This window comes from Trachemys scripta, chromosome 18 (assembly GCF_013100865.1).
Source record: "Trachemys scripta elegans isolate TJP31775 chromosome 18, CAS_Tse_1.0, whole genome shotgun sequence".
Classification (NCBI taxonomy): Eukaryota; Metazoa; Chordata; order Testudines; family Emydidae; genus Trachemys; species Trachemys scripta.
Genome location: NC_048315.1, coordinates 16,438,984 through 16,465,119, shown reverse-complemented (window position 1 = coordinate 16,465,119; position 26,136 = coordinate 16,438,984). Strand labels below are relative to the sequence as shown.

The window sequence follows — 26,136 nt, the reverse complement described above, 5'->3', positions numbered from 1 at the left end:
GGCAGAAAGAACTGACAAGGTGCAGAGAGGGATGTGGAACCTGTCAGTGAAATTCAGGGAGCTTTAATCCAATCCTAGATGAGCTGAGAGGGATTTAAGTGGTTCCAAATTGCTATGGATTAATATTGTCATCTGTAACGACATGCTGGCCTTAAAGTCATTGTGTACATGCTTGGAAAGTCAGATGGCTTTGCCAGGACCTGTGTGCTGAATGCAGACTGTCTGCCGATAAACTCTGCTCTAATGGGGAGAGGTTACTAGTAATCCTTGCACACCTGCTGCAGTTCCTACTGTTCTTTCTGACATCCAGGTGCTGCTGGCAGAGAGAAAGCATCATTGTCTCCAGGTGACCATCGGCCTGAAGTATTGGACAGTCCTTTCCTTAACTTCACCCAAGGCCTGGTTCCCAGGGATTCCCATGAGAGCATGGATGGCCCAGTGGTAGAGTCCTAGCTTACGGAGCCAGGTGACTTGGGCTCAATTCCTTCTTTGCCACAGCCCCCCTGTCTGATGTTAGGCCTTCCGTTAATCTTTCTGTGCCTCAGTTCCCCATCTGTACAGCAGGGATAGTAGCACGGCCCTGCCCCACAGAGAGGGTTGTGAGGATACAGTAAAGATCGTGAAGTGCTTGGATGCTGTGGTAATGGGGCCATCTTGGGTGCGTCTTTTCCAACCTTCACCTGTGCAAAGTGGCTGTAAAAGGATAACCAGTGGTGAGAGTGGGGAACTCTGATTTGGTAGCACTTTACACCCGCTTCACAGAGGTCAAGGCAGGGGAGAATCAAGCCTTCTGTTTTCTCTAGTCCCGGGTAATGATGTGTAACGCTTCACGTTTTTACGGCTGAAATCCAAGCAAAAGAAAATCCAGGCGGAATAGTGAGAAATATTTGTTGTTGTCGAGGCGCTCTGCTAAGGGGGTGGAGGAGCAGTGGAGGCCCCATGGTTTGAGCCATTTAAATGCAGAAAAAATATTGGAGAATAGAGCACAGAGAGCAATCTTGCATTAACAGGGGGAAGGACTGGATGGCCTGATGTGTAGGTCTTTCCCACCTGCTAGGAAACCCTACCTGCCCTCCATCGTTGTCTCTCCTGGTTGTTTTTTAATTAATAAAATTATGGGGGCGGGGGCAGTGTGGCTTAGTGGATTGGGAGTTCCCTTGGGAGTCAGGAAACCCAGATTCTCTTCCTGGCTCTGTCACTGACCTCCTGGGTGATCTTGGGCCAGTCACTTGCCCATCATGTGCCTCAGTTTCCCCATCTGTAAAATGGGGATGATGATTATTTTGAATGGCCTGAGGTAGCACCCACTGTGTGCTAGATGCTTTCCAAATGCTTAAGGAGATCCCCTGCTCTGAGGACCTCACAATCTAACCATAAAGATCAGGGAAAGGGGAATAAGAAAAAGCAACTTACTTAATGATGATACTTAGATCTCCTTTGAAAAGCACTTTTGGCTCTGTGGGTGAAGGGAGGGAAGTATTTGGCTCTTGTGTGAAAGACTTGTTGAGAGCAGGCATGAAATAGGTCTTGTTTGTGCTTAAACCCTCCCAGCCACAGACATGCATGAGGCTGACACTGCTGTCAAGCGCTGACAGGTTCGGTTAATGTTTTTCTCCTCTGCTGCGTGTGTTTCAGGCCGGACCGCATCGGAGCAATGAGCCAAGTGGAGCTGTTCTGGGCTGCGGCCTCACTGATGCTGCTGGGGGCTCTTGTGAGCATGTGCATGAAGTGTCAGCGTTCTGGTAAGACTTTCTCCCCCCGCCTTGAATCAGGGGCATCTTCAGCATGAGGAAATCCTGCATTGCTCAGTCTGCTCGCCTATGCCAGACAGCTACATATCTCCCTGCAGTCCCAGCGTGGGCTGGGCATGGTGCCTGCTCTCCTACTCAGGACTTAACTGTAATGGGTGGTTTGCCTGAGCAGAAAGGTTTTGCTGCCATTCAGTATTGCAGATATGATCCTCGCCAGAATCCTCGCCAGAATCAAGCTGAGCCTGATGTCCCAAAGCAGGTGCCTGGGCTCGCGTTTCTCCCCTGGGCATGTGCAGGAAGGCTAGATCTAGGCATTAACTGTCTGCCACCTGCACTCTGTGCAGCATGAGCTCCTGCTGCCAATTCTCCTCTGATACACTTGCCCCGACCCCGCCGTGTGCATAGCGAGTACTGCTTTTCCTGCTACTAAAATGGTGGCTGGCGGGAAGCTGGTGCCTGCAGGCAGTGCCCACCTGTGCGGCTTGCACCCTTCTTCCCCCTTCAGCCAGTGCAATCCCCTACACAGAGCTAGAACTCTGTAGAGCTGGAATGGAGAAGGGAGGAAGATGGATGGTGGGGATTTGCCTGGAGCCCTCCAGATTCTAACGTAACCATGGAAAGTTAATACAGCCTGCGTGTGGGCTTGCGACTTTTACTCATCCATGCTGTGGAAGCTTTCAGGGGTGATTGTAGGGGCAGTCCCTAGTGGCACAGCCCCTTCAGAAGTTGTGCTGTCTTGGGGCCAGTGGGAACAGAGGCAAGGAACCATTGATCAAGGGGTTGTAATCCCTGGCTTCTTACATGGAGGGAGACAGCAGGAGAGTCCGGGGTTCCCTCTCCACCCCAGTCAGTGCAGCTGACTGCAGGATGTAGAAGGAAAAGGTTCAAAGCCTTGGGGATGGGGAGAAATCCAAAAGCACTTCGCTGTGGCAGGTTCACTAGGAAAGCAAGACACTCAAGAAGTCTTATTTTGAAATGGAAACGTTGTGTGTGTGCATGGGACCCGTGATGACAGGCTCACAGTCCTGCAGTACATCAAGGGAGCCTTGCCAAGCGTACTTGCCCTGCTCTGTCACTGAGCGAGCCTTATGCAAAAGAATGCGACCACAGCAGCAATACGGCTCAATAGTCCCAAGCAGCCAGGCTGCTGGACCTGACTCTGTCTCTGTTCTCCTCCAGCAAAGGATCTACATCAGGCAGAGCGCCGACTGGCTGGCATTTCATTGGTGGTGGCTGGTCAGTGGAGTTTAGCTCAGCAACAACGTTTACACTGAGATTAAAACTTTCCCTTCCTAGCCAACTCCCCCTCTGGCAGGGGCTGTGGACTCGATGATCTAGTAGAGCTTTGCCATCTCTGACCTTTACAACTCTGTGATTCATTATCATCTGCCTTCTAATGCGGGGAGGGAGCATGCATCTCCGAAGTGGCCTAGAGCCCTTGCATTCAGTATTACATCTCCCACCTGAATCTCTGTTCTGCCGCTTCATCTCTCAGTTCAGCACCTGTGCGCAATGGGGCAAATCCATCTCCGAGGCCATGGAGATTCTCCGGGGATGTGTTTCATCCATTGTCTTGTGGTGGTGCGGAGCCATAAAGGATCTCCCCAGGCTGGTTTGACTAGGAGATGTTGGTAATTAGTGCCAGAGTGGGCTCCTGCTACAGGGTAATCACGGGTGGGTTTTGGCCATGCTTTGATTGTGTTTTGCAGCAGTTTAATAAAGTTGCACTGATTTGGCCCAGAGTATCATTCCAAGAGGTCGCAGACAGGAGGCGCTCTATGCTAAGCATGGTGCCAATGGTTTCAAAGCAAAGTCTGGCATTACTGATCTTTCTTCTGCTAGTGGCATCCGCCTGTCTGGCCATTGTGATCATTTAGGACAATGGGATATGGGGACCCTCACTTCCCACCCGAAGAGACCTGTTGTCTGAGATGGAATGACTCCTTAAAGGAAACCATGGGTCAGATTCATCCTTCATGGAATTCCACTCAGTTCATTGGATTTGTACAAAGGATGGGTTTGACCCCATGCTCTAGAGAGAGAAAAACCCAAAGCAGCCGTGGTACTAAATTTGGAGAAGTGGCCCTTGCCCAGCTTACGGCTGATCCTGTGAGAGGAAGGATGGTCTACTGGTCAGGGAGATAGCCTAGGGTTTGATTTCCTGCTGTTGCACAGACTTCCTGTGTGACCTTGGGCATGGCACTTAAGGACAGGTTGTTAACATTATTTACGTGCTTAAAGATACAGAGAGATGCCTAGTGGGGTTTTCAAAAGCACCCAACTCCCATTGTTTCAAGGGGAGTTAAGTGCCGAAGTTCTTTTGGAAATTCCACTGGGGGCCTAAATACTTTCAAAATCTGGCCCTTAGTCTCTCTGGGCCTCAGTTTGCTGTCTGTAAAATGGCGATAATAGCATTGCCCGATCTACAGGGACAGTAAAGGAAAGGTGGTGAGGTGCTCAGACCCTACAGTCATGAGGGCCAGCAGAGTACCTAAGAAGTGAGGTGTTCAGCATCTGCTGCAAGGTGCTGAGTGCCCTCCTCTTATGCAAGTCATCGGGAACGGAGACTGCTCAGCTGCACAAAGGAGCAGACCCTTGGAGAATGCCGCTGACAGTAATGCTCTAAGGTTTGCTACTGAGCGGCTTGCTGGGCACAGACTTGCAAGGTCGGGCTAAACTGCATTCCATGCTGTTGGACCAGGGATTAATTTGACTGATCCTGGTTCCGATCCTCCAGATGTTGTTAAAACATCCCTCAGTTGGCCGACGGGATATCTGCATTAATCCAGCGCTCTTTCCTGGTCCTGGCTGCAGGTTTGATGGAGGCACTAGTTGAAATTCTTTCAGAGCTGCTGTTCTCCAGTTCCTCTTGGTGTCTAAATTCTTGTTAGCTCATGTTGTCAAGTTTTTTGTCTTCTTTCTGCATTTGAATTCCTAATTCCTCACCCATTTTGATGATCTTCTTCCAGCTACTAAACAGGAAAAGAAGCTGTGCAAGCAGAGGACACTGTAAGTTACCCTTCACTCTCCCACTTTTTTCCCCAAGAGGTCCTCATAGGGAGGAGATTACAGAGCCCACACAGCAGCTGGGATCAGAGCTCTAGGCATCCCAGATCTGCACATATTAGGAAATCTGGAGGTGAAAAATAGCTGCCTCAGAGTATTAATGATAGTCCACAGTCCCATAGTGCCCAAGAACATAGAATGGATCAGAGACCGAGGAAAGCTGTGTAGTCCCCTTGGAAAGAATAACATGAAATTAAATGACAAGCTATGACCTTGGGCCTGAATGATGTACCAATTGGCTTTAATATGAGTTTTGGATGAGAAGGGTTAGAGGAGCAAATTAGTATGTTGCAAAATGGTGCCACCACATAGATCTATACTAGGATTAAGGTAGGTTAACAACTTTATTAGGTACAAAAACCTGTATTTAAACAATAACGTGCTAGCTAATAAGAACATATGCTAGCATTAAACTACCACACCTACAATGTCAGCTAAGTAAGGAAACATGAGTTCTCTCTCTCTCTCTCACACACACCCCCTTGTTTCCTTCAATAACAGACAAACCACAAGTCAGAAGATTAGAGAAAAAAGAAAAATCATGGCTTTTAACCTCTTCCTGCCTTTGGCAGCATAGCTAACCTGCTGCAAAGGGCTCTGGAAGGGCCCAAGGATGGGCCATATTGCGTGATGGGCCATATTGTGTGCTGCTGCCCTGCTGCTCCATTTAAAAATGACTATGCGAGAGGCTTTTGGTGTGATGTTTGGCAATTGATGGAAGAGCTACCGCTGGGCTCTATCCCTCTGAATCCCGTCTAGGGTTAGAGCGATGTTCTGGCTTGCTGAAATTAAACAAAGAGCCTGGATGTATTCCTGGTCCAGTGAAGTCAGTAGCTAAACAACCACTGACTTGAGAGGGGTCAAGATTTCACGTTCCATTTCTATAGCTGTTTTTGTTGTTGTTGTTGCTTTTTTTGCAACCCCAGTGACACACCCACACAGTCCCAAGGAATCTAAACAGGGACTTCGGTTGAAAACACCCCTGTTCACTACCAAAGTGCCAGCTATAGGAATGGAGCTGATCAGAATGAAGAGAAATGGAGTGATTTGCTGTCTGTGTTAGATTAATAGCTGCGCTACTGGAAGAAAGAGAGAGATTTTTGCAGGGACAAAGGGGAGTTGGGTGCCCAGTGCTCACTAAAAGTCAGAGAGTTGAAGGCCAGAAGGGACCGCCACATCATCTCATCTAAGCTCCTGTCTATCACAGGCCACCAACACCCACCAGCATCCGCACACCAAACCCAACAACTGAAATGAGACTGAAGTGTTACAGCCCACAGGAGACTTAACCATTATGTGTCATGGGGAGAATAGGAGGGGCACCAATGCCTGAGGCCCCCACAATGGCAGGGAAATGATTAGGTGAAGTATACCCAGATTATCCTGGCAAGTAACCCACACCCATACTCAGCAGAGGAAGGTCAAAACCCCCAAGGTCACTGCCAATCTGATGTGGCTCTGCATTTTAATTTAATTTTAAATGAAGCTTCTTAAACATTTTTAAAATCTTATTTACTTTACATACAACAATAGTTTAGTTATATATTATAGACTTATAGAAAGAGACCTTCTAAAAACATTAAAATGTATTACCGGCACGCGAAAACTTATCAGAGTGAATAAATGAAGACTCGGCACACCACTTCTGAAAGGTTGCCGACCCCTGAGCTCGACCCTGTGCATGTGAGCAAGAACCAGCCAGCCAAGCACCTGAGAGAGAGAGAGAATGCTCGGTGCCACCTCAGAGCCCTGCCCCTCCCCGTCCAACATCTCATCTCCAGCCGCGACCATCGTCAATGGGAGCTGAGTGCTCAAATCCCATGAGGGCTTTGAAAACCTCCCTCGATGTATGTACCCACAGTACCAGAAACTCTTTAGTATTACAGCTCTGCTGTATTCCCTTCCCTTTGGTATGTCACCTTCTTTTTTTAAATATTACCACAGCAAAATGCATGATCAACAGCTCTTTTACCTTTATTAAAAAAAAAAGTAAACAACATGATGCTTGCCTTCCGAAAAGACTGAATAGACCCAAGGTATGCGAGAGGTTAAACTTTCCTTCTGGGCTTTGTGGACCTGTCTCTAGAACCTTTTGAATTCTATTGCAAGTCTGTACTTACTTTATGTCGAAATGCTTTCATCGTGGGATAGAAAGAGTCAAAATCATCATTGTTTTCTGGACCAGGATTATCTCTTCATCACACATGGCTTAGCCCCTATCCTTGGGTCCCCTCCTCAGCTCCTGTTGTGTGTTTAAGGGTCATTGGCAATGCTCCCATTGACGTCAAAGGTCACGATCAGACCCATAAAGAGGCTGAAAATAGAGCTGGGTGACGTTATTTTGACTAATAGTTTGTTTGCTGAAAATGCAGTTTTGGTCAACCTGAAAATATTTGTGAATGTGACATGTCACCAAAAAGCTTTGGCCATAAAATATGTTTGGGACATAGGCTCCATTTGTAACACAGCCAGAGGAGAGGGGCGAGGGAGAGGAGGAGGATAAGATGATGGTGGTGCCTCCTGAATACCTATCGTCCTGTGGCTAAGACACTCACTAGGGAGTGCCCTACTCATTGGACCATAGGGTATTCTGGGTCGGGTCTTTCTCAGTCTCTCCTGTTGAAGCTGTTCCACTTTGTATAAAATACGTGACTAGTCCCCGGGCCAGAGAGAGTCAGAACGATTCTATAGCCCAGAGAACTGAAAAGCCAGTTATTTGCCCAGCTCTAGCTGTAAATCAAACAACTTCTCTGCACTCCTCCAAGAAATATTAACATGTAAAGTGATCATGGAAGCCCCTTTCTTTGGATTTTGGTTGTAACAGCCTTCGTGCTGACGTGCTGTGCAATATAAGCCTCAGCTTTCCTTAGGCTCCACTTTCGTGCCCTTAGTGGCTTCTGCCTCCATCTTATGCTTTGTGACTTTAACAATACGCCCCCTGCCCCCATTGCATGTCTTTCCCTTTAGTACATATTGCACTAGCCAGAACTTTCCCTGTATTTTCAGGCATGAAAACCAGCCGGGGTTTCAGGTGATACGATCCTATTCAAGTGAGTATATATTTTTACAAAGCTCTATAGCAGAGGTTCTCAAACTTTGGTCCATGGACCACCAGTGGTCCGCGAACTCCATTCAGGTGGTCCGCAGATAGTTCCCTCTAAGATGTGTGCCTGGGCGGCCGCACACAAGAGAATGAAGGGCCACCCACCTAATTAGTGGAGCTGCGCAGGCGTGCCTCCACTAATTAGGTGCCTGGACCCTGGAGAAGACGTACATGTAAGGTGAGGTGGTGGCCTTGGGGGGATTGGGGGTAGTTGGGAGGGGACAGTGGGGGGAGAAGAAGGGGTTGGGGGGAATTTGGGATGTGCAGGGCTGCAGCGTCCAGAGACAGAGGCGACTTTTCCCAGCTCCGGGGCTGCAGCTGCCAGGAGAGATGGCCCTCCTTCCCAGCCCCAACTCGGGGGCTGCTGTGGTGGGGGAGAGAGGGAGAGACATGCCTCCCTTCCAGCCCCAGCTCGGGGGCTGCCACGGCCGGGGAGACCGCTCCTCTTTCCAAGACCCATATCAGGGGCTGCCGCTGCATGGGAGAGAAGGGGAGACCCCCCCTCCTTCCCAGCCCCGGCTCAGGGACTGCTGCGGTGGGGGAGAGCGGGCACATCCATGGCATTAGAAAAGTAAGATTACTGATATTAAAATATGAGTTGTGTGCTTTTATTTGTAGAACAAAATAACGTTAATTATTATAAAAGTTGTTTTTTTATATAGCACTTTTATCCAAAGTGCTTTACACTAGTTAGCTAAACGGTACGAACAACATTTGGAAAGATCATTAAGTGGTCCGCCAAGACCCTCCGCAATTTTCAAGTGGTCTGTGAAAAAAAGTTGGAGAACCAATGCTCTATAGGTATCTGGAAGAATCTTGTAGTTAGTAAGTACTGAGAGAGTTTTCCAGGCTGCAGTTTTTGCAAGGATACCAATTTGTGTCTTCTGTTTTCATGACCGTGTCCTGCAGTGCAGAGAATTAAATCCCGTCTCAGAGAATAATACATTGCAATTGGGAAAGCATGGAAGGCCTAACTGACAGAACTAGAAGGCTCAGATTTTCAAAGCAGACTTAGGTGCCCACTTGGTATTTGGGTACCTAATTCCCCTAAGCTCCTTTAAAATCCCAGCCTAAATATTTAGTGTCACATAGAATCTGTATCGTGAAATGTAACAACATATTGGCTTAGGCTACAGGGTCCCTGCTCTTCTGAGCAGAAACTTAAACTGCCCCTGAAAATGACAGGGGTGTGGGGGGGGTAAAACACTTGAACCCAAATTGATACGAATGACTCATTTATCCTTGCCCTGTCATTGCTTCCTGCAGCACATTTGGTTACAAGCTGACCTTTAGATTTCATCCTAAACTGAGCTGCTGATTGGGTCGTATTAAAGGTCAAACAAAGAAGGTGCCGGAAGCTAAGCTTGCCGAGGCACTGGCTTCCCGTTGCAGTCGATCTAAGTACTTCTATCATCCTGAGTGCAGTAATATCACAGCACCAAACAAAGGCACCATCACTTGGGCCCTTGCCCCTTTCAGTCACCTCAAGGGGACTTTCATTTTGAGCTTTTCTTTCCTCTCCGGCTGCCCCTTGTTTCTTTTCCCCCCTTCCTTTGTCTGTCTTTCTTTACATTTTCTATTCTTTTTTTTAATGATTTTCCCCTCTTCTCTTTATTTCTCTTCCTATGCCATCTCCTGCTGCTACCTCCCCTCCCCTGCTGTTTCGGTTTGGGTTTTGGGAAAGCTCATCTGAAAGAAAGAAGTGTTATGCCTGGCTCTGAAAGGAGCAAGATTTGTGCAAATGCGTTACACGGTCTTGAGTTGACTATTGAGAAAGCTCTGTCTTTGGGTTCTTGAGGCTGTTTCCTAGCAACTGATGACCACAGATCTCTAGGGAGAGTGTTGTCACATTGAGAGAGGGGAAAGTTTCTTGGCCAACATGAGCCAATCCAATGGAGCGCATAGGACTGAGACCTTGGAATGTGACTGGCGTTCTAATGGCCGCTATTAAAACAAGCAAAGCACTATGGGATTGTGCTCCTGAGGAGATGGGCCTGCTGCATTTTGAACCAATTGCATTTCGAAGCTAGATATGGTGAATCTACGGTGGCAGTAGTCCAGCCTAGAGAGCATCATGGCCAAGTCCGTGTTGGACAGGATGTGGTGCAGTCTTCTGGCCAGCTGCAGCTGGAGGATAACGTCTTTTGCAGTGGTTTTCATTAGAGTATCTAGCAGCAATGAGGAGTCCAGAAGAGTGTAGATGCTGCAAAGTGACATGAGGATCTGAACAACAAGGCTCCCGCCCCAGAGTGAGACACCACGGTGGGAGTTGGATTTTCAAAGCATTTCCTTCTGTCGGCCTACAATACCTCTGTCTTGCTGCCTTAAGCAGCTGTTTTACATCCAGGTGCTGACCTCTGATAGCTGAAAGATGGGGCTGCTAGCTCAGAATGTAAATGAAACCGACATCTGGGTGTGATCCATGTATTGCTGGCATTTGACTTGATGTCTCAGTTTTCCCCAGCAGCGAGGTGCTGTGACTGTCTGGGATGGGGGAAAACATGAGTGAGTGCTCTGGTGGCAGAAGAGCAGTTGTCCAACAATACTGTCTGGGAACAGCCTGGAAGGAATGGATTTGGGTCATCACAGCAGGTGTCCATTGACTCCTCCAATATCTTTAAAATGGGACAATGCTAAATCACGATCAACAGCAACAAATGCTGTGGAGAACTCCAGTAGTAGGAGCTGTGGATATCCTGCCTCTGATGATCCATGGGTCCAAGGAGTGCTGTTTCTGTTGTACAATGGAATGTATTCCCAGCCACAGAAGGATTAAACCAGCATAGAGAGAAAGGATAGTCCAGTGGTTATAGTACCTGCCTGGGATTTGGGAGACCTGGATTCAGTTCCCTCTTCTGCCACAAATTCCCTATATGAGCTAGGGCAAGTTGCTTAGTATTTGTGCCTCAGTTTCCCCATTGGTAATATGTGGAGATAATAGCAATTTTCAGCCTCACTTGACTACTATAGTGAGGGGGGCCAGAGAAGTCCCTAATATAGATAACTAGAACTGGGAAGAGGTTTTTATGGTGTGGAGAGAAATTAATTTAAAAATGAACAAAAGTGGGTTGCAGCAACTTACATTTAATAATACTTTGCCTTTCTGCAGCCTTTCATCCCTGGAGGAGAGTGAGAATTATTAAGCAGCGATGGGCCAAACAATCTAAGAAATCTTTATTTTAACAAGATCTAGGACAATGACAGATGCAACCTAACCTCAGGAGAAGTTGCTATTGGAGCATCTAGGACAGTGGCTCTCAAACTTTTGTACTGGTGACCGCTTTCACACAGCAAATCTGAGTGCGACCCCCCCCTTATAAATTAAAAACACTTTAAAAATATTTAACACTATTATAAATGCTGGAGGTGAAGCGAGGTTTGGGGTGGAGGCTGACAGCTCGCGACCCCCCAGGTCATAACCTCACGACCCCCTGAGGGGTCCCGAACCCCAGTTTGAGTACCCCTGATCTAGGAGAACCCATAGTTATAATTTTTAGCGAGTGGAAGTCTATAAAAAAGAACTGCAGCTTAGGGATGGAAACTCATGCAAATTTGGAGAAAATGTCAGCTAATTTGCAGGGGGACCAGCCTAACTTTTAGGACTGGCGCTTTATCTAACACATATTTGTTTGCAGTGGCCTGTTCCTGTTGCTTGCAGACACGATAGGTTTCTATAGTCATTTCCTTCCCTGGCCCACCCTATGTTTTTTAGGAAGGTAATTGAAAAAGTTCTGGATTTCGTAGTCTGCAAATATTTGGAAATCCTTTGCGTTTGACTGCTCTGTGCTCAGTTTGCAAACGTGTCTCCTACTGCCATAACCTTCAACATCTGATTTTATTTTTCACGCCAGTTGCCGTGACAAGGCAAGATGAAATTAAATTGCCAGACAACATCCCAGTAACAAGGTAGGTGACAAAATAAGATATTTCAGCCAAAATTTGGGCCACTGGGTCCACCCAAACTTTGAGAAAATTGAGGATTGGGGTCCCCATCTGGCTTGGCCTATATTTAATTTACTGCTTATCCTTTCATAAAGTTCTAAATCCTCTTGATATCTGTGTTCCAACTGCTTTTATAGCCTCCACTAGCATGAATCCTTAAAACCAAGCCAGGGAAATGAACTGTCATTGCGGGTGAAAGGCAAGTAGCGCAGGAGGTCCTTGATTTTAACCATTTTGACATTGGGAAGCCCAAGCAAACTGATATGGAAAATATATGGCAGAAGATTGTCGCTTGAGTATATATTTGTTTATCCAAATCCCATCCCAAATACCCCAATTCCCATTTCTTAGTCCTCAAAATGTCTCCTGTTGCACAGCACCACCAGGAAAAGCTCTGTGGAGCATGGGGATTGTTCAGCCCATTGGTTGGGGACCTCTGTAATAGCCAATATTTAATATGGTGTGTTTAGAACTGGGATTTTAGCTACTTTCCAGTGTGAATGGCTTGTATTCCAGGTATAAACCTACACTGCGGGAGAAATAGCATTTGCCGGAATCTGTTACGTTAATAAATTTATCTCTTTCAGGAAAACCAATAAGCGACTGCAGGCCACAGATATTGATGGTAGGTATTTATACAAAAGTATCCATTTCTTTACACATTTTGTTATCTGCCCTGGGTGGGTTGTTACTCCAATACAAAATTAGTACGTGAGAATATTACAAATCTTTGCCTGTTTATATTGGCAAATGGAACATATATGGTAAGAGATCCCTGACTGCTGTATACGCCTACAAAGCTCACAGAAGTTAAGCCTGGGAGAGGATGTTCCATTCCCATTTATAGTCCTCCATTTTGAATTCTGAATGGTGCATTATGGGGACAGGAGTTACCTTGGAAGTAAGTTAGGTATCGCTACAATCTACTCCTATAATAATACCTAACGCACAAACATTTGTAGAACTATACAAACAAATACAACGAATCTTCATGACGCCCCATGTAACTCATTACCCTTTGCATGATGGAATGTTGCCTACATTCTCTATCCATTTTTTCCATGTTTAAACCCTTTATCTATGTGACTATTTCTCTCCAGCACCTCTCTCAGTCCCTTTGAAAACTCTATTTTTAGTTCTCCTTTTCTCTTTTCCTTTGAAACTAAGACCAACCTCCTGAGTCTTTCCACAACTTTGCAGATTCTTCAGACCTGGTCTCTGTTGCCCTACACTGCGCTCTCCCCTAAGCAGTGGTCGTCTTACTGGGGTGCGGTAGCCAGCTCTGCACACAGTATTCCAGCTTTAATTTTCTGAGTGCCCATTGCTGGAGCATGTGGGCAGGTGACCTGGATTTGTGGAGAAGCGGAGCACCTGCATCTCCCAGAAATTTCAACTGGAGTTTTGGATGCTCAATGCTTCTGAGAATCAGGTCCTAAATGTGGTATTAAGTGAAATCCCTCTTCCCCACAATATTCAGTACAAACAGCTACCATCCCTGTCCTGCTGTGAGACAATATGCTATCTAGTCACTGGTGAGCAAGGAGTTAATCCCAGCTCAGCTTTACCCTCTCCTTTTGCTTAGCTAAGGGCTAGAGAAGGGACTGCTTGTGAGATGTAAGGAAAATGCCCTTTCGAAGATCAGGCTTCTCATCCAATGGCCCTAAGACTGGGTTAAACTGCAATCCAGGGAGTTTTTCCTATTGACTTGCTGCTTATATTCATTTATTATCCTCCCTTCCCTTGCTACAAAGCTTGTTCCTTGGGGGGAAAGATCTTGCTGATTGCAAATGCTGAGCCCTTCCAACTGCTTAAACATCCCAATAATAATAATAGATAACTCAGTGATGGACCATAGCTTTCCCTAAAACATGTGTCTTGCACCCCACCCTGGTTTGATCTGCAAACCTGGGCTCTGTTGAAATACCAGAGAGGAGGGAGTTTTCACATCTTTGGTCCCCTGTATAGCTAGGGACTGTTCTCCAAAGCACCTTGCCTGCCATGAGGACAGAGTCCCTAAGGGTTCTGTCCAAGCACCTTTCTAGGTAGTATGTGAGGACCTCAAACATTTAATGAATGTCTCCTCAGACCCATATTAAGTCTGTCTGTCGTTATGCTCACTTTACAGAAGGGGAACTGGGACACCAAGATTAAGTGACTCACTCAAGCTCACAGAGGAAGTCTGTGGCTGAACTGAGAATTGAAACGAGCTGTCCTGAGTCTCAGACCTGGACCACAGCACCACCCTCTGTGACCAGGGGTGGAGTTTAGCGAGTGTCTTGGATTCTAGTCTCTGCTACTATCGCTTGCTACCTGGTGTTTCTGTTTTTCCTACAGTGCTGCACTGAGCTGATGGTGTTGGTGATTCTTCCTCTCTCACCCCCAAATCTATTTCCTCGTTAGTGACCTAGGTGGCTCTTCCCATTAGAACATTTCCCCCAGATTGGTCCATTGCTCTACAATTCATTGTTTTCCCCTTTCTTTTTATACTGAGCTCTGTCATAGAATCATAGAATATCAGGGTTGGAAGGGACCTCAGGAGGTCATCTAGTCCAACCCCCTGCTCAAAGCAGGACCAATCCCCAGACAGATTTTTGCCCCAGATCCCTAAATGGCCCCCTCAAGGATTGAACTCACAACTCTGGGTTTAGCAGGCCAATGCTCAAACTACTGAGCTATCCCTCCCCCCTGAATTTCACATCTGGTGGCTCAATCGCCTCTGAAACGGATTTCATAGCCCCTGTAATTGCTAGCTAGCAAATCATGGCTAACATACAATGTCAACATGTGCTCTCTTCTAGGTGACAATGCTGAGCCCAGATATCAAAATTTCATGAGAGGTAAACATTATGACTGCAACATAACTCAATTAGGCTAAGAACGTGGCGGACAAAATTCAGCCTTAGTATAAGTAACTCCCATTGAAGTCGATAGAACTCGCGCCCACTTATGCTAGGACTGGATCTACTCCTCTATTTAAAATAATAGTGGGAAAATGAAAAGCTGTGATCCCTGCTTTAATGTATGTGGGTGTTTCTGCATATTAGATGGGAGGTCACCAGCCTTTGGAAGCAACATCAGATTTTTGTTCCTGTCTCTTCTCTGAATGGAGAATCTGTTAGTATACGGGCTGGCTTCCCCTTGAGTTTCTAATCACACCCTGTCTGTATTCAGCTGTGTCAGGATATTTCTTAGGCTAAAAGATGTTCCCCAGCTGTAAAATGGAGGTCAGAATGCTGCCTTTCTCCTGTTTAGATTGTAAGAGCGGCAGGGACGGTCTCTTAGTAGCATCCAGAACACAACAAGGTTCTCATCTCAGTTGAGGCCTCTGGATGGACCGTAATACAAATAATTAATAATAACAAAGGTAGCAGGAAAACGGCATCTCCTGCCGTCCGAATTCCCTTCACTATATTTTATTCTTTAATGCATAGGAATATAGTAATTATTCTGGTCTCGAGGTCTCCAGTAGCACAGCTCTGTAAAGGACATTTTATCTTTGGAGGAAGATAGGGCTGATCGGGGCACTAGCCCATTGTGATGCAGAGTGAAGCAACCATCACAAAGGCCACAGATGATTATGTTAAAGCCCAAATGATGGCATTGCTCAGTCTGTTTTTTATAGAGGTGCTCATCAAATCCTTTTGTTTAACTATCCATGCCCCTTGACCAGGCCTCATTGTCCTTTAGGACAGTGGCTGTCAGCCTTTCCAGACTACTGTACCCCTTTCAGGAGTTTGATTTGTTTTGTGTACCCCCAGATTTCACCTCACTTTAAAACTACTTGCTTACAAAATCAGACATAAAAATACAGAAGTGTCACAGCGCACTATTACTGAAAAATTGCGGACGTTCTCCTTTTTACCATAGGATTAAAAAATAAATCAATTGGACTATAAATATTGTACTTACATTTTCAGTGTGTACTGCAGACAGCAATACAAACAAGTCGTTGTCTGTATGAAATTTTCGTTTGTACTGATTTTGTTAGTGCTTTTTATGTAGCCTGTTGTAAAACTAGGCAAATATCTAGGTGAGTTGATGTGCCCCCTTGAACACCTCTGCATACCCCTAGGGGTACGCGTACCTCTGGTTGAGAACCGCTGCTTTAGGAGAATTTAGACTATATGCTAAATTACTCTTTATCTAAAACAAAGCCCCTTAAATTCTCTTTCCCTGGGCCCTTACAGTACGTCTACACTGAATAAAACTCCCATGGCTGGCCCGCGTCAGTGGCCTCAGGCTGGTGGGACTTGGGATGCGGAGCTATAAAATTGCTGTGTAGATGTTCAGGCTTGGGTTGGGATCCTCCCATTCCCCCTGCCCCCCGCAAGGTCTTAGAGCCCAGGCTCCAGCCCAAGTTTTACAGTCCTGCAGCCTGAGCCGCACGAGCCCAAGGCAGCTGCCGAGGATCAGCTGCAGGTGTTTTATTGCCATGTAGACATAGCCGTAGGGTCCAGCCCTGCTCCCATGGACGTCAATGGCAAAACTTGCATTAAATTCATGTTTAGTTCAGGGTGTCAGGCCGGATGTGGCTTGTTCAATATTTTGAGCCTGCTCACATGCCTGTCTTGAGCTGTCTGAGCTGCAGGCTTGCGAGTGACATGGCAGATGCCTTTTGGTCAGTGCACTTTGAAGTTTCTGGGCCGTGCATTAGAGAGCAGCAGGGTGGGGCGTGCAGAGGAGAAGGTGTTGCAGAATGGGGCATGGGGAGGAGACGGCGAACACCAAGCCAAGAGAACAAGAAGGTGAGACTGGTGCAGTATGTGCATTGGGGGGAGAAGTGTTAATTTTCCCGAGGCAAGAGATACACCGATCCAGTAAAAAACTGAGGGAGAAAGGAAAGAGCTGGAATGCTTGTTTGAAGGGAAGCAATCGCCACAGATGCTCCTGGAGAATCTAACCTGGCCCTGCGTGTTTCTAAGTGCATAGACCTTTTCTGGATCAGGTTTGTGATTTTATTTTGATTTTGCGCTGTGAGAAATGTCCCTGAGACTGTGCTAATGGCAAATGATTTGTACTTGCAGAAGACAACCAGGAATTGGATGCTGCCTATGTGTAAGTCAATCTTTCTCTCATCCATCAGTACATTGAATCTAATCTCTTCAGTCTCCCTTGCTAATGGTAGCTTTGAATTGTAGGATGTTGCAGTGGGTTTAGTTCATCTTCTTAAAGAGGAAATTAAATTCCAAAGATTTGGGTTCCGAAGCAGAGCTTTGAAGATCATGACATTCATTCTGTTTCATTATTCAGATTGTGCACAGCTGTGTTAATTTCACACTCTCTCTAAGACCTTGCAATGGGCCACGTTACTGTGAACCATTGTTTCCGCTGTGAATAGTAACTTGCTAGTGCGGTTACTCTCAGCAGAATATGCAAGATCTCAGGATGGAAATGAAAAATCTGTCCTAAGTGCTTCTGAATTTGTCATGAGTAACCTATGGGAAGCCAGGTGCTAAGCAGGATACATGCACAGAGAAGGTGTTCCATGTCCAAGTTCTGCAGTTGTACATAACTGTATTGAATATGACTTCCATTGTATCATATTAGCCTGTAGTGCAGCTCACACCTGAACGTGAAACTACACATCTCATAGTCTGTGTAGTATTAGAACCATGAGGAATGCAATAGGCTTGTTTCAAGAATGATATTGGACAAGGAGCCAATCACAAGAAACATATCCATTCCAGATGCAACCAAGTTACAGTGCAATACATACAGAAAACCAAATACTGTACTTCACCTTCACGAAGATATTTACATCCTTGCATAGACCCACTACTGTAGAATCTACCTATTAGATTAATCACAGAAATGGACAGCGGTATTGATGTGGGTCACAGAAATCTCATTTAAAAGAAATAGCTTTGGGAGGCACCTCTGGAAGTTTTGTATTTGGTTTACTCAGTTATAGATGTGTATTGCCCAGGAGATGAGGCAGCTTGTGATAGCTGTGGCAACTTTAAGGAAAGTTTAAGATTCTGGGAAGAGAAGGCTCTGTGACTCTTTCTGATTGATTTGGGTGGCTGGGAAATTGGGGTCCCACGCATGAGTAAGGTGAGTGGGATTTTGCCCCAAGTGCCATCTCAAAGGCAAAAAATATCTATGACTGAGATGTTTTATCTTTTCCAGCAACCCTATTGCTTCAGATTACTTCAACTGTAGGACATTCTTGAGACCAGCAAATGGTACGTTCACAAGACAGACAAATGAATGGCTATTTATTCAATCCACTTATGGAAGATAAAACCAGTGAAGTATTTCCAGCCAGCCAGGTTGTAGCGTGGGTTTGGGATGAGCTAGAAACAGACAGTTTTCTTCTTTTATCTTTCTCCTTTGTTCCAATATGGTTTGACATAATTTTAATTAAGGAATAGACATGGGCAGCAAGGGGTTAAAAGTTATTGTGTCGGGGGAATCCAAAAGGAGGGTGCTACAGAGCGGCAAAACCACTGAAAAGCTGTGCCACGCTTCAGGGCTATGGTCAGGTGCCATACTTCAATGCAAATCAGCTGGTTTATTTTCATTAAGCCCTGGTTGGCTTCAGGCCAGTGGCAGAGCATTGCCTAAAGCCGCACCGCATGTAGTCCAGAGCCAAAGCCCTGAATGTTCAAAGGTGATGCTATCCCTGCCCAACAGCAGCACCATCAAGTACTTGTCTCAGTGGCGTACAGTAGGTGGTGCAAACAAGATCAATCCCAAGCCCGAGCAAGTCAGGAAAGTGATTTGGGCACAGCTGTCCGTATAGGCACCTACATTTACAGTGGAATTTCCTGAGGTTTAACATTCACGGTGGAATTCCCTGAGAATGGAATGGAATGTCCCAGGATGAGAATGTGAAGTGCCACAGGTCTTAAATCTCCAATGATCACTTCGTTTTTCAAATTTCAGAGTAGCAGCCGTGTTAGTCTGTATCCGCAAAAAGCACAGGAGTACTTGTGGCACCTTAGAGACTAACAAATAAGCTTATGCTCAAATAAATTTGTTAGTCTCTAAGGTGCCACATGTATTCCTGTTCTTTTAGTTTTTCAAACCATACAATATTCTGTGTTCTCATAACTTGAGTCTAGGTACAGAAAGGTGCATCCACCTAGGCCCTGATGCCACACACACTTATAGATGTGCTTACCTGTATGCACTGGGAGGAAATAATCCCATTTGGCTACCTGAGGTGTCTCAAGCTACTCCCGAAAGTAAACGCTTGCAGGACCTGGAGGCTGATCCTGCAGCTCTCATCCTCACAAGTAGGCCCATGAGGGATGCAGGATGGTGCCCCAGATCTCTACTATTAGGAACACTAATCAGTGTTAAATACAGAACAGATGAGGTAGCGAGCCTGGAAGCTATGTTTAGAGAGACATTGACTTTAACGGGGCTCCATGCAGCCGCAGCTAAACCCATTGCAGAATTGAAAGCTCTTCAGGGCAGAGGTTGTCTCTTTGTTATATGTTTGTATAGTGCTGTGAACAATGAAGCTCTGACCTCTAGGCAATACCTATTTTGTCTAGTCTTTCATGAAAACTGTGTCCCAAATTGCTTCTGCAAAACTAAATCCTGTAACACACTTAGAGTTAAATACGTTGTAACAGAAAGAGGTGTTTAATACACTGTTCTTAAAAGTACAAAAAAGAGGTTAACTAATTTAAGTCTGTCACCAGAAGACGGATGTGGTGTAAAGACCTTTAAAAAACTTCTCCGACTTATTTGTTTAATTATTATTTTTTTATATTGTGGTAGTTACCACAGGACTTAATGGAGATCAGGACCCCATTGTGCCCGATGCTATACATATGAATACTAACTGGCAGTCTTTGTCCCAAAAGCTTGCAATCCAAGCAATGTCTTTAATTATTTTGTTTTTCTATTTTATAAAACTAGTGCTTCAGGACTGTGTGAAAATTATGGGCAGGAGGAGACTCTCAAAAAACGCAATGTGGATGTTGCATGTGTGAAATTCTGTGAAATGGCCATTTTGATATCCCAAAGTGTGCAAAACCTCTGAAATTGTATCTGATTTTGACACCATTTTTGGATAATCAATTTTTTTTGGTCCAAAAGAAATTTCAAAATGTTGTCTGTTTTCCACTCAAAGATGGTCTTCTTTTTGGGGGGGAAAGAAAAATACTCTTGAGGTGGGGGTTTTTTTTTTGGTGGCAAAAATGTAACTATTTGGGGGGGAAATTCAAAACGAAATGTGAAAATCCTGAATTTTGAGTGGTGCAGAGACAAGTGGTACTTTTGTGTTGTGACTACAGCATCCACTGACTTTATTAGCCTCGCACTTCCATTTTGTGCCATGGGAGGGGTTAAAGCAAGATGGAAAGTGATTGGCATGTCTATTTGCATGAATGAATATCTGAGAATCTTCCTAACTTTGATGTGGTGACCACATCAACTGTTCAGGCTTCAGTTACATTTTCTGCATCTGTGGATGTACATTTCAGATAGTAAACTACAGGCAGTTGCTCGTGTGGTTTAACTGCCCATGTACACCATGGTTGCTTTTTAAACGGATTCTAATTATAAATATTATTAAATGCCTGCACTTGAGCCTTTGTCTCAGCCAATAGTCTCTCTCAGCTGTGGTGCTAGTCTGAAAATAGATAGTGAATGTGGGCTGAGAGGCAATGGGAAGCTACTCATCAAATGGAACGGATTCTTCAAAGCACACATTTCAGCAAACCACGTATAGAGCATACGAATTTTAGTACATAAGGACTAGGGCCAGCTTGTGATCTCTCTGACATGGTGTAAGTCCAGGGTAGTTTCCTGGAGTTCCATGCTGAAATTGGAATCAGGCCTGTAAGATGTACCCGTTAATTCAAAAGCAATCTTACCAGCTGGCTGTGTGATTATAATGGCTTACTATTTGTATTCCAGTGCGGCCTGAGGGTGTTATTGGGGTTTTTAGAACCCTAAACAGTGGTAGCTTAATTATTTTATTTTGGGTGGTGTTAGGGATAAATTAATTGGAATATAGCAATTTTGTTTGATAATGATTAATAGAAGTAAAGCAATGGGGCTATTTAGTTGTCACTGAGGCCAGAACTGGAAGACAGGGGTGTTTCTCAAGTATCACTGAGGGGTTAATTTGGCCTGCAGAACTTTCATTACTGCTCATAATGTGTGAGATGGAAAGAACCCAGCTTGATTCTCAGATTCCAGAGTGAGTTTGCCGGGCTGGTATTTAGAAAAACATCTTTTAAAACCAGTAGTCTGTGCCCATTTGAAGCCACTGACTGACAGTAAACACAGACACCTCCCAACACCATTATTTTTTTAGAGACCAATTTCAGAGTAGGCGGCACTTCAGGGATGTGTAACAGACTTTACGTGTGTAGATTGCCAATTAAAATCCTGCCCAGGCTGGTAATGACGGAAACTTATTCTCTAATGGTTCGTTGGTGATAGTCTCCGTCCAATTCACTGAGAAGCTGTGTCCTTGTCCCAAGAAAACCATCACAGCTGGCACATCAGTCTCAGCAGAGAGGCCAAGGAGTGATTTGGCCATGGAAAACGAAGAATCCTTTCACCCCCGAAATGATCTCTATCTGGGTAGGTGGAGCAGTGCACAGCAGACGCAGGTTTCTCCACTGCCCAGCTGCCAAGTGGGCTCAGTAGGTAACATTGGTTTCAAGGGCTGCCAACTGGCACATTTGGGCTCGTCTATACATACAACTCAGACAACTTTAACTATACTAGTATCATTAAAGCAATACAACTTCCTAGTGTGGATACAGTATAAAAGGGCTTATCCTGGGCTAGCTTATTTCCCGTACAGGAAAGGAAACATACTATGTCCGTGTAAGACACTGTTATATTGGTAGAACTGCATGTACTCGAGCGGTTGTACCAGTAATAAGTATTTCGGTGAATAGTCACACCCTTCAACAACATACCAGTGAAACATTTCAGTGTAGATCAGGCCTCTGATCAGCTCTTAGTTCACAAGGAGGAAAAAACCCTGCACTTACAACTGTAGGATATATAACCTCTATATCATGCAGCAGACGCTCCCAGCCTCTCTACCCATGAAACCTTATGCTCAAAGAAATCTGTTAGTCTTTAAGGTGCCACCGGACTCCTTGTTGTTTTTGTGGATACAGACAAACACGGCTACCCCCTGATACCCTCTAAACACTGTCATGAATACCCAGTCTTGCTCTCCTTGAAGCCAACTGCAAAACTCCAGTTGATTTCAATGCAGGATCCGATCCCATGTTAACATGTTAAAGTGATTATACGAAAAGTGACCATGCCTCACAAACTCCAGTTCTAGCACAGTCTTTTACAGTGACCTTTCTGCTAACTTTCTTAAGTAGTGCATTTGTTTCTCTGTGGTAAACACCTCTTCTCCACAGGCAGCTGGTGCTAAGACTTAGTGTTGTACGCAGAGCCACACGCAGAGAGCTCTCCCCATCATCCAACACATTAAGTCCTTCCTTTTTATCTCTTACAGAAAAGGAAGAGGATTCCTGTTCCTATCAAAATGTTGTGATTGGGACATCCAATAGTGCTGAGTCTGGTAAGTGGCAGTTTTTGGGGGATGATTACTGTGTGTATTGCAGTAGTGTTGAGACGCCCCAGTCATGGAGCAGGGCCCCCAATCACTTCGCTTAAAGCTTTACTCACTTAGGCCTTGTCAAGGTTCCTTCCCCACTCTGAACTTTAGGGTACAGATGTAGGGACCTGCATGAAAACCTCTAAGCTTCTCTACCAGCTTAGATCTGCTTTTGCTGCCACCACTCCCAATGTGCTAAGTCACTTCCCTGGGTAGCCTTGAGAGACTCTTCCACCAATTCCCTGGTGAACACTGATCCAAAACCCTTTGGATCTTAAAACAAGGAGGAATTAATCATCCCCCCTTTCCATTTCCCCCCACCAATTCCTAGTGAGTCCAGATCAATCCCCTTGGATCTTAGAACAAGGAAAAATCAATCAGGTTCTTAAAAAGAAGGCTTTTAATTAAAGAAAGAAAGGTAAAAATCATCTCTGTAAAATCAGGATGAAAAATAACTTTACAGGGTAATCAAACTTAAAGAGCCCAGAAGAACCCCCTCTAGCCTTAGGTTCAAAGTTACAGTAAACAGAGATAAACACTCTAGCAAAAGGTACATTTACAAGTTGAGAAAACAAAGATAAAACTAACACGCCTTGCCTGGCTGTTTACTTACAAGTTTGAAATATGAGAGATTTGTTCAGAAAGATTTGGAGAGCATGGATTGATGTCTGGTCTCTCTCAGTCCCAACAGCGAACACTCACCAAAACAAAGAGCACAAACAAAAGCCTTCCCTCTCCCCAAGATTTTGAAGTATCTTGTCCCCTTATTGGTCCTTTGGGTCAGGTGTCAGCCAGGTTACCTGAGCTTCTTAACCCTTTACAGGTAAAAGGATTTTGGTGTCTCTGGCCAGGAGGCATTATGGTGTGGTACACAGGAGGGCTGTTACCCTTCCCTTTATAGTTATGACAGGCCTTTCTTCTGAAATGAGAACTTTTATCTCTGGGATATTTTTTCAAAATTGTGGATTAATTTTGGCTTTTGATATTATATGCTGTGTTGATAACATCTCAGAATCTGATCACAATTAGCTTTATGCTGAATGATTACATTGGGTATACTGTTTTAATGGGCAGCAGTACCGTCAACAGGCAGGTCTAACCCATGCCTGGAAAAAAAACAAACAAACCATGCGCTAAACTGGGAAGTAGATGAGATGGCTATGACCAGACATGGGAGTGGAGTTGCTCCACATTAAAATGCACAAGCCCACAGGTCTGACTGGAAACTCAGCCTTGTCCAAATGGTTACATTTTTTAGAGGGTAGAAGTGAGACATTTCAAAGAACAGTTCCACATTCTTAGTCCACTTGCTTTCGTTGCACTGTGCACACTTTTCTTGCTCACAGATGATGTGGACGACTATGAGAACAGCGCCTCTATAAAGATATGGAAACAATCAAATATATCAGGTATGTTCTGAAAACTATCGTTATTTAATATTTTTATGGTAGCACCCCAAGGCCTCAGTTAGGATTGGGGTCCCATTCTGCGAGCTGCAGTTGAAGACATGACCCCTAGTCATGATAATAGAAACATTTTAAAAACTAGTTGCACATTGTTGCAGATCTTAGCAAGGATTTTGAGTACTAGCTTGGAATCTTTATGTGCCTCTTGCCTTTCTGATATTTAAGGGAGCACAGACAGAGTTGGAAGACCTACAGTTTGACTGAGGTCCCCTGGCAGGCCCTTACAGAAGACTGTCTCTTCTCTTATTTCAAACCTTCTCAGTTTTTAACTCTCCAAGCTGCAAACTCTGCCTTGCTTTTGGAGCCCTAAGACCAGGAAACAAATAAGCAACAGTATCTTTGTATCTTATGTCCCTGGAGTATGAAGCTCCCTGATGGGCCAGCATAAAAGCCTTGGTTAGGTTAACTTTTTAAAACACAGGTTCAATTGGATATTTAGCTTCCCATGAAGCACATTGGGACAGCTTTAGTTGTGAGATGCACTGTTGGGCGTATTTAGGAACTTCTCATATCTGATTTGGGGATGCTCTAGACCAGGTGTAGGCAACCTATGGCACACGTGCCGAAGGCGGCACGCGAGCTGATTTTCAGTGGCACTCACACTGCCTGGGTCCTGGCCACAGGTCCAGGGGGCTCCGCATTTTAATTTAATTTTAAATGAAGCTTCTTAAACATTTTATAAACCTTATTTACTTTACATACAACAATAGTTTAGTTATATATTATAGATTTCTAGAAAGAGACCTTCTAAAAAGGTTAAAATGTATTACTGGCACGCAAAACCTTAAATTAGAGTGAATAAATGAAGACTCGGCACACCACTTCTGAAAGGTTGCCGACCCCTGCTCTAGGCAAACCAAAAAGTGGATTTTAGCCCACGAAAGCTTATGCCAAATAAATTTGTTAGTCTCTAAGGTGCCACAAGGACTTCTCGTTATTTTTGCTCATACAGAGTAACACGGCTACCACTCTGAAATCTAGGCAAACCGTTTCTTGTTTTTTTTGTGTGTGCCCTGTTTATAAATCCAGTAGATTGTAATGTCTCTGTCGATCTGTTATGATCTATTCTAAAAATCTACTGAAGGAACACTGCAAACTGCTGTTATGTACAGTCTTCAAGACTTTCCAAGGAGCCTTGATGTTGGAATCTGGTATTTCTTGGCACATACAGAAAAATGGCTGGTATGGAACATACAAGCTGATATCAACAACAAGAGTTAAAAAGGTTGGCAGGGCGTATAAAGATGTGCGTAGATCAACACATTTACTGATCAGTGCTTTCAATTCCCAATAACAACTCTCTACGTTTAGAAAGCCCAGATGATTATCCAGATTACGTTAACTCAGACGTTGCAGCTGTGCCAAACTAAAGGTAAAAATAGATAAAATGTTTGATGCATTTTTTGTAAACCCAGGGGTGGGGGCATATCTGTTCTTCGATAATGATTTGCACTCAAAGTTGATTCTACTGCAAGACAGTGTTAGTCTATTTTAAAAGCAAACGTAGAAGGAGTGAATCTCTATATTGGCAGACTCTAAAAAAGCAGGAATGATGTTGCATGTATTGATGTATCCATAATGGGAGTAACCGTATGACAAGTGCTGATTGCCCCTGTTACAGGAATTAACATTTTTGGATCAGCTAGCAAATATCTAGTGCCTATAAAATTATCTAGTTGATGCTACAAATCAAGTCATGGCTGTGGCAACGTTAATTATCTGATATTTGTCCTAAATTTCCAAAGCAAGTAGCCTTTGTATGCCATTATAGTCCCTGTAAGACTATAGCTGAGAGGTGCTAGGAGTTAAAATGCATAGTTGTGGGAGCAGAACAGTTTTATCTTTAAAGGTACTCACCGTCCACATCTTAGCAGCATTTCACAGCTAGGTGTCGCTCTTTGCTTTAACAGTAGCAAAATGACAGTTTTCCATGAGTGATTATTATAAAAGTGAATTAGTTCAGAAAGGGGCATGGGAAATATTTTTTAGGGGAAATTAACTGAAGTTTTTCTTTTTGGTATGTGTGAAAGTTTTACTGAATTACAAGGCACTAGTTTGGACAAATGCAGCGGGGAAATCAGATCTACATGAAAGCAGAGAAAAAGGCTACTTGATAACATTTGCAAGCAATTCTCCATTTGGTCCCCCCTTCCAATGGAATTTCAAAGAGGAGGGGATTAAATTTTCATATTAGAGAGGATTAATCAAGTGGTTTTGTTATGGGACTGAGCAAGTTCCAATCCTTGCTCT

At 44.7% G+C, this 26,136-nt stretch overlaps 1 protein-coding gene across 3 annotated transcripts in view; it reads left to right on the top strand.

The window, feature by feature from the left end:
• Positions 1-26,136, top strand: part of LAT2 (linker for activation of T cells family member 2) — a 37,548-nt gene that overhangs the window by 7,065 nt on the left and 4,347 nt on the right. The window contains exons 1-12 of one of the 3 annotated variants that reach the window (XM_034752661.1): positions 320-466; positions 1,636-1,742; positions 4,721-4,760; positions 7,824-7,867; positions 11,772-11,826; positions 12,450-12,487; positions 14,661-14,699; positions 16,887-16,917; positions 17,992-18,047; positions 22,319-22,384; positions 23,767-23,829; positions 25,198-25,258. In XM_034752661.1, coding sequence (XP_034608552.1) covers positions 1,655-1,742; positions 4,721-4,760; positions 7,824-7,867; positions 11,772-11,826; positions 12,450-12,487; positions 14,661-14,699; positions 16,887-16,917; positions 17,992-18,047; positions 22,319-22,384; positions 23,767-23,829; positions 25,198-25,256 — 579 coding nt within the window. In that variant the 5' untranslated portion in view covers positions 320-466; positions 1,636-1,654 and the 3' untranslated portion in view covers positions 25,257-25,258. Of the gene's footprint in view, positions 1-319; positions 467-1,635; positions 1,743-4,720; positions 4,761-7,823; positions 7,868-11,771; positions 11,827-12,449; positions 12,488-14,660; positions 14,700-16,886; positions 16,918-17,991; positions 18,048-22,318; positions 22,385-23,766; positions 23,830-25,197; positions 25,259-26,136 lie in introns of those variants that run through there. The other 2 variants (XM_034752660.1, XM_034752662.1) reach the window with 2 other exon arrangements.